The sequence below is a fragment of the Chaetura pelagica genome, unplaced genomic scaffold, assembly GCF_000747805.2.
Source record: "Chaetura pelagica isolate M959 unplaced genomic scaffold, ChaPel_1.0 scaffold401, whole genome shotgun sequence".
In the NCBI taxonomy this organism is placed as follows: Eukaryota; Metazoa; Chordata; class Aves; order Apodiformes; family Apodidae; genus Chaetura; species Chaetura pelagica.
Genome location: NW_009952259.1, coordinates 246376 through 267160, shown reverse-complemented (window position 1 = coordinate 267160; position 20785 = coordinate 246376). Strand labels below are relative to the sequence as shown.

General features: G+C 40.4%; 1 protein-coding gene across 1 annotated transcript in view; it reads left to right on the top strand.

Annotated features, from left to right (window-relative positions):
• The window catches only part of NAV2 (neuron navigator 2), a 219736-nt gene that overhangs the window by 87491 nt on the left and 111460 nt on the right, over positions 1 to 20785 (top strand). Inside the window, 2 exon segments of the mRNA XM_010007437.1 lie at positions 2167 to 2434; positions 7157 to 7314. Coding sequence (XP_010005739.1) covers positions 2167 to 2434; positions 7157 to 7314 — 426 coding nt within the window.

The following is a 20785-nucleotide window of genomic DNA, read 5'->3' as shown; positions in this document are numbered from 1 at the left end:
GAAAGAGACTGTTTCTTTTTAAACTTGTTGAAGGTGGTTTTTGTTTGATGATTATTTTTTTGGTCACCTTAGAAAAATGTCAAAAGCAGGTTTCTCTTCTGACAAATACAGCAGAAGAGACAGGCTGCCATAGAAAGCAACAGGTTTTAGGTGAGTTATTGTTACAATCACCTCTCACTTCATCCTGAAATCAAGACCTCCTTTCCAATTGCTCATAGCTTTGCTAAGTTTAAACATGTAAACCTGTGGTGATTTCTTTTTTTCTCCAGCCCCGTATTTGTGCAGTTAAGCTTCCCAGTGCCTCTGGCTCTGTTTAGTTATGCTTCAGCCTGTGATTAAGTGCTAGTTTCCTTACAATTCTCATGAGTAATTTGAGTTCTTTACTGAAGACAAGGAGGTCCTTTTTACTGTGCTTTGCTGTCTTTTGTGCCTGTTTTGCCTTATTTTCTACTTCCATCCGTGTCCTCCCTAGCTAAACATGGGAATAGCAGAGAAGGAACCTGCCTGATGCAGATGTTGATGGCAGCAAGAGGCTGGGTTTGTGGTGTGACACTGCATGAGAGGGACTGGGAAAAGGGGGAAACAGGTAGGACTCCCTGGGACTTCACTGTCCAGGAAGACTAAAATTGCCTAAGAAAAGAAAAGTAAACAGAAAACTGCTGCTTAAGGGCCCTGGGATTGATAATCATTTAAACAAGGGAATAGGAGCAGTGATGGAGGAGCCAGACCACAGGGAGGAAAAAGGTGGGTAAGGGAATGAAGTCAAGAAGTAGGGGAGGAAAGGAAATTAATAACCTGGGTCTGGGTGAGGACCAGGGCCACTTAGATAAGGTCTAGGAGTTGCTAAGGAGATGAGTGTGGGGCAAAACAAAATCAAGGAAGAAGGTAAATGAGATCAATGAACAGAAGGGGAAGGTAGATCAAGGTGCAGGTAAACAAGGAGACCAAAGCTGGAAGCTGGTGTAGGAAGGTGAGCAAAATGTAAAGCCATGACTCTAAGATGTTCTTGGTAAAGGGCTTGGGGTTAAGAACAGACACTTTTTACACAGCAAAGATGAACAATGTGAGGAGAAAGAAGGCTGGCAGAGGCAATAAAGGGTAGAGCAGGGCCCATTGCAAAGTCGAGGAAAACTTTCCTCCAGAATTTGGATTAAAAATTAAAATTCTGGTCCTCACCTTTGTGCTTGGCCACTGTCTTGCCACATGTCCTGTTCTTCCCCTTTTGCACTAATCCATGTAGAAGGATTTAAAAGCATAAAGCCTAAGGAAGCTTTATTAGTTCAGGTGGTCTGTATAGTGCCTGCAAAAGCTAAGCTGTTTAATGTAGGGTTTTTAATCCACTTTTTTTATTTATGAAATTAAAGAAGCTAAATAACTAAGTCCCAGTACATAATTAAGGTTGTCTGCAAGACTGAATCTGCATTCTTGCATCATTAATTATGATGCAGCTGTTAACTGCATGTTCTGGTATATGTCTTTGTATTTGGATTTGTTTGTTTTTACATTTTCACATTTGATAATGCATGGAACAACAGGATGACTTTTAGTAATTGAAATGGTTTTTCATTCACTGTCAAGCAATCTTTAGGTACCTTGGGTATCCATTCTTTATCTGATTGTGGTAGTATCAAGCTGGCAATTATCTGTTTCAATACAGCTATTTCACCCAATAATAATAATAATATTTTCTAGTGTAAAACTTGCATCTGATTTTCTCAGTGGGAACAATTAGTCTGAAATTCCAGAAATGATATCATAACGTGTGATAACTGAATAGTTTCTCCTTCTCATGCAAATTTAGGTCTGAGAAATAATTTAAAGTGAGCTGTTGTTTATACACTGGTTGTTGGGGGGGTTTTGTTTTGGTTACTTTAGGTTAAAGGAACTATTTAAAAGAAGTGTCTTTTTAAACTCACTGAAATTATCACAGGCTCTAGCAGAAATGTGAGGTACTGTGCAGTCACTGCAGGGGAGATAGGAGTTCTCTGTAGTTGGTGCTCACTGGTAATGAGCTGTAATGGTGATGAGATGTGCAGAAAGCCTGTGGTTCTCTGAAGGAGCTGAGTTAATGGTGTGTTGGGAAGTGTGCAGGGGCTGACCTGCTGGACTGTGGGAGAGGAGCAAGGACTGATGGCTGACGGGTGACTTCTGAACCTTGCCTTACAGAAATCAGGAATGGGAATCTAAAGGCCATCTTGGGCCTTTTCTTCAGTTTGTCTCGATACAAGCAACAACAGCAACAGCCACAGAAACAGCAACCACACCACCATCCACCCCAGCAAGCTCCCCCAGCGTGCCAGCAAGCAGGGCCCCCATCCCAGTGCCAGGTGGGGGGACCTCAGCAGCAGGTGCCAGCTTCTCTGCAGACTCCGTGCCAACAGCCCCCGCAGCCTGCTCAGCATCCCTTCAAAGCACAACCAGAAATGCAGTCAAGGTGGGGAAATTTCCTTTACATTGTTTATTTCTTTATTTCTTTCTTCTCATTAAAGGTCTTCGAAAGCCAAAGAAACTTCTTTCTTTAACTCTAAAGTGTGTGTTGGAAGTTGACTGCTGGCTAGCAATTGTCTTCATGCCTTTGGAAATCAAAACTAAACTGCTTAAAGATGTTTTCTGTGCTGGAGACCTGCAGCTCAGTGAGTGTAAAATACCTGCTAGACCAAGTCACCACAGTATGTTATAAGGATGCTTTTCTCTCTATTCACAAAGCACACGTGTCATTGCTGCTACAGTTTATATGTTTTGGGCTTGTGAAAGCCAACTTTGGTTCTCAGTTTACAAGATTTTCAGTCCTAAGACATGGAAGGCTCTTACAGTGGTAAAAGAAATAGAGCTCCTCATGGCTGCTGACAGTCAAAATCAGATCTAGGCTTATGGGTCACAAATAATGAGCTGCTGGCTTACACAAGAAGTGATTCTCACACTTGGTGTTTGTTGGCACTCCTAGGTCAGAATGCAGATAAATAGAGGGAGTGTCTTTAATCCTTGGGGTGCTCTTTCCAGGTTAGAATAAAAGCAATTTCTGAAGGTAGCACCACCACGAGTGCAGGTACAGCTTTCTGCTTGTCTGACCCTTCCACTAAGAGAGGGAGGGTTTTAATGGCAGGATTAAAGCCTGGAGCCATATTTGCTTCATACAGAACTATGAAGGCTCATTTTTAGTATCTCAAATTAAGTTAAAACTGATTTGTGTTAAAATAACACATATTAAGGTGAACACCAATTTAAGTGCTGCTACATGAGGGAATATAAACAGTTTAAATGAAGCCTTCCAAGTGAGACTCCTCAGAGCTTATTTGGTTTTTGCTTCTGTCTTCATGAATTTTGCCCACTTCAGGTTTTAACTAAATTTTCCTATAATTGAAAAACATAGTGTTGCTACAGCATGTATAAACTTGCAGAGGAAAGAATTACTGTAAAACAAAGATGTATTTGAGCATATTTCTGCAACTTTTCTGTCAAAAAAACAGAGAGATGCTTGGAACCATTTGGAAATTGCTTGAATATTTTCAGTCCATTGTGTGGATTGTGCTGGGCTTCAGATAATTTAAAAATATCTAACCTGAAAGGCTTAAATGCCATGTTTCCTTAGTATGTAATAAAGTGAAATTGTTCAGAATCTGCAAAAGAATATCTATAACAAGACTGGGAAGGAGAAGAGTAATAAGGTTGGGGTCTGCATGCAGAATCTGATGTTCATTAGTCAAGAAAAAATAATTAACTTCTGATTTTGAGAGTTCTGACATAAAGTTAGGCAAAAAACTTCCTTTTTCCTGTGAAATTCGTAAAAACTCTTTCCTCCCTAAAAACCAGTTACTAAGTTCAGTGGCTTAAAAAGAAAAAAGTTTCTTTGCTCAATGTTATCTTCCACTTTTTCTTTCCTGTCATACAGTGCATCTCCCAGGGACTCATCTCAAAGCAAAATCATCCGATTCACTCTTGGTCAGAAAAAGTCTTCTAGGTTAGCATTATCTTCATCTTCTGCAAAGCATGAATAATCCTTCTGCAATATTCCTGGATGCATGTTTAGGGTTCCTGTTGAAAACAATGTGTAACTAGGTGTTTTACAAACAGCTGAAATGTGGGATGGATTTTATTTGCTTTTCTTTCAGGGTGTGCATTTTGTGTCATTTTCGCCCGCAAGAAAATAATTTGGTTTTCTTGTCCTTATGAGCTTTTGCTTTTGAGAAGAAAACATGGTTCTGGGAGTTCTCTCCCCACTGTACACATCTCTATTAGTTGTATTTAGATCTGTGTTATTTGAGTTAGCATCAGGCTAGTGTCTTGGCTAGTAAGGAAAGCATCATGTGAGCCCAAACAGCACCATCTGGGTCTGTCTCATCAGAGCTCCTGCACTCCCCAGGGCTCTGAAACTGAGCCCAGCTCATCTCTCTGGAAGTGATTCACAGGTATTTCAGTCAATTATTTTCCTGAATCCCAGCATGAATTGCAGGCCAGCTTGTTTGACCATCTCATCTCAGTGATCATAAGGGTTACTGTGTTATTGAAGTGTTTATTAATAATGTTTACTTTACTACTATTTTTTTTTTCCTAGGAATTTTCATATAGTTATATACTGGCAACTTTAACATTTTTGCTAAGCTTCTGAACAATTATGTATGATTTTATGCTTGGCAAGTCTGTATAGACTGTTAGTTCTGCTATATAACTTGGATTTATTTCCCCCATCTTTGGGGGGAGAAATATTTCTTTTATGACAACAGTGAAGGTCTGCTGTATAACCCCTGCTAAAATGTTCCATGTTTCCTTTTCATGTTCCCTCTTGATCATAATTAGAGCTTGACAGTTTCTTTTTGCCCAGAAGAGGTGCTGAAGAGCAGTAAAGGAGAATGTTCTCTAAGCTCAGTACCTTGTCTCTAACAGAAGAACCTAGAAACTTCTCCCTGAACCTGTTTTTTTCCCCTATATTTCACGGGCACTGCTGTGAAATAGCTTGGCCTAATACCAAAAGCAGGGACTTAAATTACTCAGTTAAACTACAAGTGGAAAACCAAAATCTAAGAGCAATGATGTCCTTTTCAAGAGTGCTTTTAGCATATATTTTTTTTGTTGTCAGTATGTTTTTATTGGCAGTGACAATAGTGTCGTGACTGGAAAACTTGTCACTTCTTGAGCAGTCACATGGTTTAAGTAGCTTTATTTATTTTTAAAAATGTGACAGATTTGCAAAAACTGTGTGGGCATGTGTGAGGAGCCTTCTCTTACCCATCAGTACAGGAACATTATCCCTTCCCTCCTGCTAAGCCCTTCTGGAAAACTCTCCTCCTGGTACTGGGGGCTCTGGTAGCCTTCCTGCAGCAGTTGATACATACTCACAATGTTTTATCACTGGGTAGAACCTTCCAGCTGAGGTATCTTATGTGTCCTTCCTACCTGTAAGAAACCTAGCTCATTTTCTATTGAGCAAAACAAACTCTTAATGAATCTACTTGATGACCCCCAACTTCTCAAGAGCAGCAGTTGTTATGAAGCATGTTTGTCCCCACTTGACCTCTGCTTCATCCCATGTAGTCTCCTCTACAGTGGAAGAAGCATCTCTGGGGTGTTCTCATTTACTCCTTGCTGCAATGATGAGTAGGTACAACTTTCTATCACCCCCCAGCATTGAAAAAGGCTGGGTAAATTGAGAAGCTTGTCTAAAAGGCTTCAGCAAAATCAACCTCAGAACCATGATGTGCTGTGCCAGATCTGTGGTGGTTTGAGTTTAATTACATTTTTGGTTCTGCATTTGAGTCATGCCCTTATGCCTTACTCTCTTTTGAGCCTTGAAAGCATGTGCATGCAGCTGATGGCATTCTTGCTCTTTTCCTTCATGTTTCCTTTTCTATTCCTTATTTCTTCACTGCTCTTGGAAAAGTCAACTTACTTAAGAAGAACTGCCAGATTCCTTCCTGGGTTCTCTTCCTTCTCATGGGCATAACAGTGATTTGGTTGGTTGCATGCTGGGATGGCAACTGGGCCTTCATTTTAACCTATTGTCAGCACAATTTATTTAGGACAATTAACTTTTTGACGTTCGATATAAAGAAGTTTCACAGAGATTCTGTAACACACAGAATAAAATGTTGGCAAAGAGTGATCCCTTCTGTAGATGGCATGGACTGGGTCTACCTTTCAGTCTGTAATGGGATGGCCTTGCTTTTCAAAGCAGCTGTTTCACTAACTCTTCAGAGTGCATTTTGAGCACCTGCCAAATTTTGCAGGTTTTAGTATTTTGACTATTTGGAAGGTAAAAATATGTGCTCATTAGTGCACAGAATACAGTACAAACATGGAATCTTTATGCAGAGACCTTGGCATTGAAGCAAACAAACACACATATTGTTCTGAAATGTGATGCCAGTGGCTTTCCTAATTCTGTCAGGCTTTGCAGAAAGCCTTCCCCCTCCCCTTCTGCCTGAAAGCATGAAAGCAGTATCCCTTCCTGTCTTCTTCCTCCAGAATCCTAACTACATTTTTTTTCTAAGGAGACAGCTCAATCTGGTAAACAGTGGCTGTGGTAAGGAAATGCTGGAAGAGATTGACCCAGTTTAAACCGGAGACTTATGATAATGTGGTCACCCTAACAGGGGGGACTTCAGCTTTGTTTGATTTTTTATAAACTCAAATAATGAAACCAAGTTCAAGTTTTACTGGGCTTGGCTGGTATTGGCAGGATTTGTAGCTTTCAGAGCAAGGATGTGATGTGCTTCTTTCCAAGGGAAAAGGCAGCCATGTTCTGTCTCCTTGTTATTTCAAAAATAGGGATAACCCTTATGTGTCCAGCATATAATGTAAGTGTCCAGGAGTCTGGTTTAAGAACAGTGTCTCACTTAGTCTTAGCCTTGCACTAGTGGTGTCACTCCACTGATTTCCTTGCAACTATTTCAGATTTACAAGATTTATGGCAAGTGACCATTATTTTTGGTTCAGGGTTGGTTTTTTTTCTGACATCAACCAGTTCAAACTGTAGCTTGTTTGCCATCTCTTTTTTCATCTAGGATGTTATTTTATTTGCTCTTATAAAAGAACAAAGACCCTGATGAATGTGTGTATGTGATGGTGTTCCTTTTCTTTTCAGCTTCTGCATGGTATTCAATAGTTTCTTTCCCAGAGTGCTTTTGAAATGTATTTAATCATGTTGTAATTCTTTCATCAGACTTCCAGGCCCCACCATGAGGGTGTCCACTGCAGGCAGTGAGGCCAAAGCTCGTGGTTCTATCAGTGCCAACAATCGACGCAGCCAGAGCTTCAACAATTATGACAAATCCAAGCCTGGACTTCCCCCTCCAACACCAACAGGCAGCAATGACAAAGGTAAGCACCTGAGATTTTGGCATCCTCAGCTTTTTCTTCATAGTGTCTTTGCTTGGAGGAATTTGAATTTTTCATTAAGCTCCAGAAGCTGTAAGGCTGTCTCAGAGCTGGGTGTTTACAGTCTAAAAACCATCTGGCTTTTCCTGAAAACGGTATAGTCCTTCTTCACTGTAACTGAACTTGTGAGTTGCTGTCCTGAAGGTACGTGCAAAAATAGTTTCCAGAAAACCTGGCACTGGTGAAACATGTTGGGTTTTTTTATTTTGCTTCACACACATATAAGGCGAAGTGAATGAATTAAAAAATAAGACGAGTAGTTTGACAGGAATGGAAAATGACCATAAAGATTTCTTCAATGTTTTAATATGATTAATATTACTTTTTGCTTTCCTTTCCTCCACTGTTATGGAAAGCCCTTTAAGTTACAGAAGTATGTGATTTAAATCTAATTTCAAGAATCATACAGTGGAGGGTTTGAAGGCAGGAAGGTATTATAGGTTTATAAATGTTGCAGTAAAACTGTGTCTAGGGCAGTGCAGAAATGCTCAGGACCCTGTTCTGTCTAAAGAGCTGCTTTTTGGAATGACATTTCCTGACTTTGTGTCCATTCACCAAGCTGCTAATCTGACAACATTAATTAACTTGAGTTGGTAGCTCTGAGCTTTGTAACACAGCATTTACCAGCAGAGTTTTGGGGGATGTGACTGGTGGGAAGTGAGCAAATCATTCTAGGCTGATGTGGCCAAACTGGTGGTGTAGCCTGGCAGCTAATTCTGCCTCCTTAACAAAGTCATTGCTCTTATGAAGAGAAATGAGCACTGGATTTCAGTATGATCTTACAGTCTCTTGGCAGGCATGCCCTTCAGGCTCAAGTCTCCTTGTTGTATGTGCAGAACCTCTATTAACAGTGATGAGGATTTTACTTGAGGGAAAAGTACTGGTCTGGTTCACCTTGCCTGTGGTTCTCATGCTTGCTTCTTTTCAGGAAATTGTGTGTTTCCTACTTTAGAAACTGTGTGCCATTAGATTTTGGAATATTACCCCACTTAGCCATTGCAGCCCAAAGCCTCATCTGCTGATGAGGGCAGTGGAGGGTCCTCAGCATCCTCCAGAGAAATTCTGAGTCACCCTGATCAGACCTTGTATGAAAAGAAAATTGCATTCAAAGCCAAGTCATATAATAATAATGTTTGTATTATAATATATTAGCATAATATGCTAATAAATTAACAACATAGGACCTTCCCAAATCCATGCTTACTCTTTTAGATGGTTCACTATGTAAACAATTACGATTTAACTGTAACATCAGAGTGTGACAATCACCTCTCAGTCTGAATTAGATCTGTCTTTCCATTAAACAAACAAGCTGGCAAGTTATGACATGAGCAGTAGAACCACTGAAACCTTGTTTTCCTGTGTAATATCTCCCTAGTCTCCCTCTGTCTCCTCCTGCTCTCCTCTTCTGCTCATGTCCCATCACCCAGGAATTGGGGTGACACAGTGTGGGATGTGTCTAGTCCTGAGGCATGTGTTGGTTGGCCTGATGATCCCTACCTGTGTGTGGCTGGGATGTTGTTGGGTGACATTGACAAGAGAACTTGAACTGTCTTGGCTTTTTCTCAATTTACTAAGATTACTAAATAAGGAAAGTGAAGCACTGGCTCCAGTCTTTAAAAAAAACCCTCAAAGAAGATAAAAGTCCTCAAACATACAGAGAAATTACAAGAATTTGTTAACTGAGTAACTTAAATATCAACTGTTTTTAGGCAGACAGTTCTACAATCCCTCATTCCTCATTGTAACCCATCTCTGGAGAAAGATAAGCTGGTAGCTGAAGAAGCATGTGAGATCATCTGCTTCCTATGAATGTTACAAATGCCTGAAAGAAACAAGGTTTTTAGGTTGACAGTCTACATAACTTGCATTAAATACTCAAACTTTTGCTCTGGTCAGAATTTCTGGTCATAAATTATGGTCTTAAAAAAAATAAAAAATGAGGGCTTATGTAAGTTGAACTTGAACTTTAAAATGACACAAAGTTGGTCTGTATCCATGAGAAACAAAAGCAGTTGGTCTGACAAATGTTTGGCTCATTTTAAGTTAATTGTAATGTTGCCAGGCAAAGTTTTATTGTCAGAGTACTAAGACAATTCCAATTTTCTGACCCATATCCTGTATTTTGCCTGAGGAAATGAGACTTACATGATGATGTTTTGTGCCAGTCTTGGTAAGTTTTTTACCCAGTACTAGATATATTGTGTGGTTTTGGAGGAGGAAATGGGAGAAAATCTGCCTGTTTTGGCACGAGTGGTCACTTTGTGGTAGAAGGTGGCCTTCTAGTAGGTTGTATTTTTCAGCTTTTATTAAGCTGTGGCCTTTCCTTCCAAATGTGAATTGTCTTATTAGTCAATCATCTGTGTCTTGTGGCAATCAAAGTGCATTCATTGATACAGAATAGATCAGGAATGAAAAGGACAGTACATGGAGCATGGAGGAAAAGCTGGCTCCTGGAAAATAAATTACCTAGATTTTTTTGAATGGTTCCATTAATCAACTAATTATGAGATTACTGGTTTTCTAGAAAGGTTAGATTTAGATAACATTGAAAATTACACTGTTGCATAAAAAGAAATCTTTGGATGTGTGCATGTTTCTTGTGAGATACATACGTGCTTGTAGAAAGAAACATATGAAAGAATGCAAGTCTGGCTTTCCCACAGCTTGCATTGGGTCTTTGGTATTGTCTCTAGGCATCTCACCAAGGATGAGGGGGTCAGTAAGAACAGTCCACATGGTTTTACCAAGGGAAAATCATGTTTGATCAACCTTGTAGCCTTCCGTGACGAAGTAACTAGGTGGACAGATGCTGGTAGGGCGGTAGATGTGGTTTATCTTGATTTCAGTAAAGCATTTGGCACTGTCTTCCACAGCATCCTTGTAGATAAACTGAGGAAGTGTGGTCTTGATGATCAGGTAATGGGGTGGATCATGAACTGGTTGAAAGGAAGAAGTGAGAGAGTTGTGGTCAATGGGACAGAATCTAGTTGGAGGTCTGTGACTAGTGGAGAACCTCAGGGGTCGATAATGGGACTGGTACTATTCAATATTTTCATCAGCAACTTGGATGAGGGAGCAGAGTGTGCCTTCAGCAAGTTTGCTGATAACACCAAACTGGGAGGAGTGGCTGAAACACCAGAAGGCTGTGGTGCCATTTGGTGAGACCTAGACAGGCTGGAGAGTTCGGCAGGGAGAAACTTGATGAAACTCGCCAGTACAGGTTGGGGGCTGACCTGACCTGCTGGAGAGCTGTGTAGAAGGGACCTGGGGGTCCTGGGCAGGAGGATGACCATGGGCCAGCAATGTGTCCTTGTGGCCAAGAAGGCAAATGGCATCCTGGGGTGTATTAGAAAGGGTGTGGTTAGTAGGTCAAGGAAGGTTCTCCTCCCCCTCTATTCTGCCTTGGTGAGGCCACATCTGGAATATTGTGTCCAGTTCAGGAAGGACAGGGAACTGCTTGAAAGAGTCCAGCACAGAGCCACAAAAATGATGAAGGGAGTGGAACATCTCCCTTATGAGGAAAGGCTGAGGGAGCTGGGTCTCTTGAGCTTGGAGGAGACTGAGGGATGACCTCATCAATGTTTACAAATACATTAAGGGCAAGTGTCAGGAGGACAGAGCCAGCCTTTGTTCAGTGATGTCCAGTGATAGGACAAGGGGCAATGGGTGCAAACTGGAGCATAGCAGGTTCCATGCAAACATCAGAAAAAACTTCTGGCTTCCCAGAAAGGTTGTGGAGTCTCCTTTGCTGGAGACATTCAAAACCTGCCTGGACGTGTTCCTGTGTGATGTGCTCTGGGTGATCCTGCTCTGGCAGGGGGGTTGGACTAGATGATCTTTCGAGGTCTCTTCCAACCCCTAAGATCCTGTGATTCTGTGATTTTATTTTACTTTCTCAGTACTTACATGCTGTCCAAGACCAGTTCCCAGATGTGGAGAAGAGATGAGCCTTCTCTAGCAAGCATGGCCTTAGACATTTCCATTCCTATGGACAACTTCTTTGAGGTCAGGGCATGAGAGGTTTAACTTGCTTTTTGGATTTAGCCCCACAGTTTACATGCAGAATTCCTTTCAAATGTATAGGACTTTCAGTGCTGTCATGCCTCATGTCATTAAATGGTAACTCACTGTGGTACATTTATTTTTTCATTTCTTGTCACAGTAATTAGCCATTTATAATTGCAGTAACATGCTAGGCAGGGTATTTTAATGTGTGTAATTGCTGTTATAGGTTTTTTATTCTTAAGAGAAATGCAATTAAAGTCTAATTGCATTTTTTGATTGTGTGGAAATAAGAAGCCAAAGAGGCTTCTGATTTTTTATGTCTTCATAATCCCTTCATACAATTGGAGCCTTTTAATTAACTTCTGAATTGTCAGAATGTAGTCCCTGTATATGTGAGTACACCCTTGGCTTGCTACCTTGTGCTTTAATATCCTTTAACAGCACCAGCATGAAAAGCATCAACTGCTTCCTAAGGTTGCTACTGAACTCCTCTAAATTATCAGAAAACATGTCTAAGGAATGTAAAGAAGCTAATGAGCTTTGCATTTCCATGCCTATATGTAAATTATTAATTACTAGTTATCTTGAGGCTCCACGTTGCCATGTCTTTCTCATTGTCTGGTATGATCACCAAATAAAACCAGCAAAAATTGTATTTGTCTGTGCAATTCAGAATAAAGAAAGAAAGGGTTTTCGTCCATGGCAAGAAGGAGGAATGAAACTTAAATACCAGAGTGTGCAACCTCAGTAAAGATTTTAATACACTAGATTTCTCATTAATTTATTTCAGTGTTTTTTTTAGCTACACACAATGGAGGGTCTTTTGAGACCTGCTTTGAGTGCAGTCTGCAGTTCTGAAAAATGCTGGGTGTTTCTGACTGCCTCTGTACTCCCTCACATATCCCGTCTTCCCTGATCTCCAGGCACTCTGTTTGCATTTTGCAGGCTCAAAAATCTGGTAACAATATATGGGAATATTCTGCTTATTATTTCCTGATTTGTACCCAGAGTCTATAAAATCCCTGAACTTCAGAAGCTATAGGAAAAATCAACTTAATATGCCATCTCCAGCATGTTTATGAAGTGAGACAATAATGTGACAAGCTTGCATACTTTTAGGGCTTTTTCCTTCTATTTTCGTCTTAATATTTCATTTTAAATAATCCTACAGAGGGCAGTAGAAATCTGTGGGAAAAATGACTCTTTTCCTTTGGATTGGATGTTAGGTAAAATATCAGTAGGAAAAAACACTCCCATACTTTGACCATCTCCCTAGGATATCAAATGAGTTGTTTATTATTCAGATTTATGGAGAAGGCCATGCTTATAATATCTGTTTTTTTCTTAAATAGGCAGTATTAGAAAAAAAGATCATTTGCATACAGATTCATGCACTCAGATTGAATAAATCACTGTTTTAGTAGCAGTGTTCTTGTGGACTTACTTGGTAGAAGTGTCATGAGAGGGTTTTGAAACCAGATCCTAATGACTCAGCTATAATCTAGGAGGAAATTCTTCACCATGAGGGTGGTGAGACAGTGGCACAGGTTGTCCAGAGAAGCTGTGAATGCCCACTCCCTGGACGTGTTCAAGGGCAGGTTGGATGGGGCTTGGAGCAACGTGGTCTGGTGGGAGGTGTCCCTGCCCATGCAGAGGGGCTGGATCTAGATGATCTTTAAGGTCCCTTCCAACCCAAACCGTTCTATGATCTCAGCTCTGCCTGTCTCTGTGTTCCAGGTATGGATACATCATAAAGGGAGGAGAGTAATCAAAGATATCTTCTCTTCTGGTTGATGCTCCTTTTATGTCTTCAAAATTTTGGGTAATCCCTTTTAACTAGGAAAGCAGCATAGTATATATTTAAAGGGAAGTCACTGTTTTTACAAGGATGTGTGGTGACAGGACAAGAGGCAATGGGCACAAGTTCCTTTAGGGGAATTTCTGGCTGGCAGTGGGAATAAAATTCTTCACTATGGGAAGAACTAAACCTTGGAGAAGTGGTGGAATCTCCCTTGCTGGAGGTATTCAGTACTTGCCTGACAAAGCCCTGGATAACCTCATCTAAGGCCTCACTTTTGACTGAATGTTAGCAGGAATGATCTCCAGAGGTTTCTTCCTGGACTGTTCTATGATTTCTGGAATTCAAATGTATGGTTAGTTTCTTAGAGTGTTTGAAGTATAATGGACATTGACTAAACAGATATCAGGGATTTATTTAATGGACACTAGAGGAAAAAAAAAAGCAAAGCAAACTTGTGTGCTTCAGGACTGAGGTTTTGTCTGTTAAGAAAAATCTCTACTATTTTGTAAGTGCCCTACCTGCCTGCCCTTATTTAAGTGTTCCATGTTTTCCCTTCTATGCTGATGCTCAGATGTGGTTTGTTTTTGTGCAGGGCTGTGTGTACTGTGGTGTGATACTTCTTTACACTTTATTCAGTACAGAGGAGGGCTTAGAGACAGAGGGAAATGCAGATCCCAAAGAGACAGTATCTCATTGCAGTGACAGTTTTGCATGGCTCAGAGCTGGATGGAGCCAGAAGTAAGGCATTAATATCACTCAAGTCCTGTCTGAGCTCTGGCAGGAATAGACTTACCACATTTTGATACGTTTAGTTATTATTTCCTTCTAAATTTTTTATTAAGTAGAAACTGAAAAGACATTTAAAGGTATTTCAAAGGCCAGCTAGGGCATTTCTTTCCTATAACATTTTAACTTTGTGTTATTAACTAAGTTAGTAAAATGTTAGGAAGGAAATGTAGTCTCCACTCCACTGAGCAGATCTGTCTTATTGGTATAGGGTTACATACACCAAATGTGTGCTAAGTGTGTGCATTTTATATGTAGGCAGTTATATTTATTGGGACAGTTCCAGAGGGCATGGCATGCTTTGTCATACCTTTAGTAGGAGCAGCTCTTCCAAGTTAAATCTATGTAGCTGCAATGAGATTTTCACAAGTAGACACAGGAGAACCCACGTGGCACTGACTCCTGGAGGGCACTGCTCGAAGGGCTGCTGGGGGATTCTCTGTTTTAAAACAAAAAGAAACAATGGTTATCCACAGTTTGTTCACAGGGTAATCTTTTACTGTTGGTGCACATAAAATCAGATCAAATACTTGATGTTCTGAATGATGGGGTTTGGCCCCTCTACCAAGTCCAGGATGGTCAAGTGATGTTGCACAAGCTTCCTCACTGGAACCTTTATGTTCTGCTTCACCTCGTGTGCAGTTTTTCCACTCCAAATAAATCAATAATAATAAACTGAGACAAAACCCAGGCTTCTCCTTTTGTGCCAAATAGTAGTATAACAACTTAAAGAAAAAAAATACAACACAACAAGAAAAGTGGTGAAAAGAGAGTTCTGAGACTTGTGAGGCACAATAGAAATTCCTGTTAGAGAGTTTTGGTTTTTTTTTACCCATTTACAGTAGCGCTCAGCATAGAAGCCTGAATGTGACAGCAAAGGCTTTTTCTGGCTGCAGGTACAGGGAGAGTTACCATGACAGCTATGGCAGGGGAGCTGAGATGCTGGATCCAAGTCCTGTGGCACTGAGCCAGCTTGACTCAGGGCTGGCAAAGGGCTACTGAGCAGTCAGTGTCTTCCAAGTGGAAGCTACATACATGGGCAGGTTATTGCAGTGCTCGGTGCTGCCTCACCACCTCCTTTTCCTGGCCAAAGAAAAAGCCCTTCCTTTCAATATTTAATGGTTGAGATGATCAGGATAACAAGTGTTGTTTTAAAGCAAACAAAAACATTAGCTGCTTCTATGTGGTGATGGTCAAGTTGTCAGCTGCAGTGTGAGTGTTTCAGTGCTGGGCATGTTAATAGCCAATCTGGGCTGGTGTGAACTCATTTCAAATTACTGTTGTCTCTTAAAGAAAAAAAATTAAAGAAGTTTTACTGTCCCAAATCTGTACTAGCTCCATTTGTGTACAGCCCATAACCACCTTATAAAATTTTCTTTCAACTGTAGAAGACAACAGTAACACTCCAGAGTTGGTAGATCCATCTCTTTGAGCCTAAAATAGCAGTTGTCCTCTGTGGTTTGGTCCATTTTCATAATCAGGCAGGAGATGTTGTTAGGTAGGATTGTCTGGCTGAATAAAAGAAGTTAAAATAAAAGCAGGACCTCTAGATTTGGTCTTGCATCTGGGTGGTTTACTGCACAGCCTGTGCTGGTCAGCTTCTTGGGTTTTAAGCACTGAGGGAAGTTGTTCTCTTGTTGTTATACAGATAACTCCAGTTTTTGAGGTTCATCAGGGTCTGTGATTGATTTCTGTCATGTTCATAAATTATCTTGAAGTAACAATGGGGGCTTTTTGGAGAGTCCAGTGGGGACTCTTTCTGTAAACCAATCTGAAAACCACTTGTGATGTCCTCCTGGTCTGTTCAAAAGGTCATCATAATGTATGGATGGCAGAAAGCTGGGAAGTGATTTTACAGAATGAAACAGTTGGCTCTTGCAACAGATAGCACTAAGTTAAAGAGTGTTTCTTTTCTTTTAATTATTTCTTTGAGAGTTACAGCTTTCTTCATGACAGAAAATCATGTCAGTAGTGATTTAGGAAAACTTTCCTCCATTTGGCTTTTTGGAGCAGTTTAGTTTCACTCCTCTTCTACATCCATCCATCTCATTTGTACTTTTCTTTGTAGTTTCTCTTTCTTCAGAAACCCAAAAGAATCTGACATTTACTTTTGAAGTGTTGAGTTGATAAGACTGTGCAATAGTCACTAAGATAAAAACAACTCCAAAAGTGGAAAAGGTTTTGTTTGTTGGTGTTTGTTGTTTTTTGGGGTTTTTTTTAAGGAGGCCTGAGTCCACAAGGTTTGTAACAAATTTACCCACATGTTCAGAATTTCCCAGGGAAATCATAAATCTATGTGATTAGCTCAACAAAGTGAGAAAATGAAAGTGTAACAAATTTCAGGCATTTCAGCCTGGAAAACTGTACAAGTGTTTCATCTAGGTCAGGTATAAAGCAAAGGGCATGATCTGCGTTTAGGATGCCGCCTCTGTGCTCACCTGCCCTGGCAGTTAAGGGACATTCTATTTTTACTGACTGACCATTTTCCCTCTAAGTCACACTGATGGTAAAGTAAGTTGACATAATTTGTGTCAGCAAATCTATAACCTTAAATGGGCAGAGGCAGAGTAGCTGGTTCTGCTGCATGCACAACCAAAAAGCAGATGCTGGGGTAACCCTATCTAGTTTTCTAAATATAACTTGCACTAAAGGTATTTACCAAGTATTCAGTCTTACTTATTTTGCCCTGAATATAGTACAGTCATCATGATTGTGATGAGAAAGAAATAAAACCAGAAGTGAAGGAGTGTGGGGTCATCTGAAAGATACCCTGGGAACCTGGTGGTTTGGTTTGTATTTTCTTCCTGGGGGAATCTCTAGGGTTTTGTTTGTCTCATAGTGTAAAATTGCTTCTAATACCCTTACACCAGTTTGAGTCATAGCTTTGCAGTGTAGCTCTGCCTTCTGGTTTTAACTCTGTTTAAAGAACTGTGTTTAGAATTATGGCAGATTTTCAGTGTGCATTAAATATTTATACAATTGCATCTGTACGTAACCGAGTCTGTGCTCCAACTCTCCAGCAAAATCAACCATACCTATAACTGAGAGGTGTTTCCTACTCTGTTCTGAAATGTCTCATGACAGGGATTTGACAATCTCATTAAGTGTATCCCTTCCAGTGCCCATTTGGTCCTCAAGCTAGCTTTAAAAATATATATATATCAAACCAAAATTCTGCCTGGCTAAAAATTAAGCATGTTGTTGCCCTTCCTTAGTCTCTATCCTTCTTATCACAGTTTTCATATATTTGAAGACTTCGGTCTTTTCTCTTCTAGACTAAACAATCTCTACTATTTCAACCTTCTTCTCTTAGGTTCTTTGTGATAAATCTCTTCTATATCTTGATGATATCCTCTGGCCTCTTGCCAGTCTGTCAGTCTCTTTTAGAGGGGTGCCAGGGCTGGATGCAGCCCTTCCACCTGAGGCTTCACTCTGGTGCTGAGAAGGATGGAATAATAGCATTTCCTCTTTTATATATGATACTCATAATACATTCCTGAATGGCATTTTTTTTTCCTTAGTGTCACATCCCAGAGGTGTGCAGTTGTGACCTACTGTACCTCCTGCTTCTTTTCTGCAGTACTCCTGCATAGCTGATTGGTCTTTTAGATTCAGACATTTAATTTCTTTCTAAGCACAGAACTTTTTGGTCAACTTCAATGATTGTAATTGTATTGGCTCAGTCTAGTTCTTCCATCTACCAAATATATTAATGCTTCTGTATCTAGTTCTCCAATCTACCAAAAATATTAATGCCACTGGATCCCCCAAATAGAAGGTTGCTGCCTTATGTCATAAGGTGACCTGCATGACAGTCATTAGTATCAAACAAAATACTCATCTTTGGGCAATTTATAGCTAGACATCCTGGAATATTGCTTGCATCCTTTCATTTCTCTAAGCATATATTTTTGAAAGTTTGGCTCATCTTAGTGAATCTTTAGCAATATATCTATGTTGGGTGTGTGCCCATAAAACAGCTTAGAGACTGTCAGGATGTAACAAGCAGTATGACATGTTTATAGGACAAGATATAAGTAAGCAGTAAGTAATATTAATGCTTAATTTTACAACTGTTCAACTGACTGAATTTGGCATTAGAAATATGTCCTCTTTTACCTAAACAAAGGCTGGCTGAAGGTTTCATTGTGGCTGGAGCAGAGTTTTACAAGACCACAGAGCTTTGCCATAGTTGGTATAAGCTTTAGGAATATATAAAACAGGCCAAAAATGTATTTAAATAAAGTGTTGGGGGAAAAAAGACAACAACCAAACCTAAAGAAATTATCCAATGTCATGTTAGCTGTATAGTTCATGAGGGTGGAAATCCTGAGCTTTGAAGTAAAATGTAACCTTGAGAAGGAGCTTCTTGCCCAAGGTACATCTGCATAGTTGCATTGGAGGCAGTGGAACCATGTTAATTTATACCAGTTGAAGAGCTGGCCCAGCATTTCATGGCCTTTACGGTTCCTAGATGTTTCCTTGTAAAATAAATATTTACTACTTCTTGTAAACCTATTGCTGGGTGAATTGTGCCAAAAGAACAGCCATGGAAACGGAAGCTCACTGTTCAGTCCTAGGAGAGCAAACAGCAGTGGTGCTATGTCCCAGTCTTTTGTAAGTGCCAGCATGTTTCTACCACACCTGCAGAAGCCTCCTCATCTTGGGTAAAAGCATCGTTCAGCCTCTCTGATCCCTTCCAGAGAGGCTTCTCTACTGAGCCTTTGCCCTGTTCTTTGTCCATACCCAAAAATACCTAAAGAATCTTTGACTGGTGCCAGAGAACCTCTGAAGTGGCTGATGAGCATAAAACCATAGCCCAGCCCTTCATTACTGTCATGAATTGTTACCTGCACATTGGCCTGGCTGGAAAGATCTACTGCTACAGATTTCCCACCTCAAAATCAAATAGACTCAACAAACATTTTTTTCTTTTAAATCTTGCTTACACAACACTATTATTCTTTCTTGAAGAAAACTATGGCCCTGTCTGGTCATCTGATAAATGCTCAAAAGCACACCAAGATGTCCAGCCTGACAGAGTTCCCCTGCTGTCTGTTCCATGAGGTAATGGGGAAGTTAAAAACTCTTTTGTCCACTTTTATTAACAGAGGTTGGGTAACACAGCTGAGTCAGGGGGTGTAGAGTAGTTTCACTGACCAGAGAGAGGAAATTAAGACGACCCCCTATAAATAGTAAAATATGTCTGTCAGCTGGTTTTGATAAAAAAATGTAGAAGTTTTCCATGTATCTATGTACGCTCATATCTAGATATAAATACATATAATGGTAAAGTGTTGGTATTTCTGTATGGTTTATTTTGCCTCCCCTGTTTAAACATGGAATATCCACATTTGAGAGTTCACTGGCATCCACCACTTCACTGTGTGCAGCTGGACAGTTGTATGACTTCTCGCTGGACGGTTGTATGACTTCTCACTGGGCAGAATGAGGCATTTCTGAGTTCAAAACTAGTTTAGCTTGGCATACTGACTGATCAGTGGGAGCTTTCTTAGATAGTTTTTCCCTATTGCTTGTCCCTTCTCTGTTAAAAATCTGCCTCCATTTTGTGGTCATTCCAAGCCTCGTTGGAGTCTAAATAGCCAGAATAGGCCAATGGACAATTTATTCCCTAAGTGCAGTTCTCAGGCCTCTAATGTGTATATAGTGTATTTCATATGACCTACCTGTAGAGGAGATGGCTGCTGAGTGTACGTATTGTCCACTCCAACCACGTAGAAAATCTAATAAACAACTCCTTTGCAGCTCCCTGCCTGGAATTCATTAATGCTTTTGAATAACTTGGTTATGAGAAATCTCAGGGGATTCAATTGTACAAATAATGAGAACAAAATGGAGAGTAATGAACAAGAATGGTATTTGTCTAGTATTAAATGGAGAGTGTGGCTTGTTTTGAATGGCACAGTGAACTTGGTTTCATTATTTTTATGATCATCTAACGGGTATGTGATGATAGAGGTCCCTCCAGCCTCTTTCTTAGGCAGTCATGTGGACAGCATTTTGAATTTTACAGTAACTAAACAAAAACAACAAGGAATTCAAGTGTCTTAGTCAGTTATGTCAAGACAATGAGGAAGGGGTGGCCTGTGCTCCACTTTTATTTCCCTTCACCTCAACAAAAACGCTGAGTCTTGGCGATGGAAATCAGTAAACAGCAGAGCTGTTGTTTTGTATTCTGGAGCTCTGTGTGAACCAAGAGGACTTACAGAAGTGTGAAAGTTTAGTTACTGACATCCACTGGCTTCAGTGAAGGATTTCTGAGGGACCACATGTTCCTGTGATTACACGGACCTGCTATTGAAGCTTCAGAGTTCACAGGACTGAGCTTGAAGAAGTAGATATGATGGAAGGAAAGAAAACTATCAAGGAGTAAAGGTAATTTTTTTCTTGTGTTACGATAAATTAGATCACCCCTAAAGGGACAACCAGGGTACAGAAGTTGAAGGAACCAATTCTGCTCAGCTTGGTGAAGTTTTTGTCCTCAGCAGAGCAAAATGTTTCCTATCTGGGTTTTTCTCAGTCTATGCAGAATTTCCCTGTCTGTCAATCTCTGCTTTAAGATAACTTCTATCTTACTTTTTCTTGGGGTCCAGAGTAGAAGAGACAAGACAAAGCTCAGTCCCCTTGTAGATGGAGGCCATGCCTCTTTCCTACACCAAGCCAGGAAACTAGCTGGTCCCTTCCACTAAGCTGTAGTTCTCTCCAGTCAACAGCATTACAATTGAAACAGAAACTTCTGTGGGCCAAAAGAGTTGAGCTTGTTGTGAGACAGGGCTGTGTGCCAGGTTGCTCTTGTTG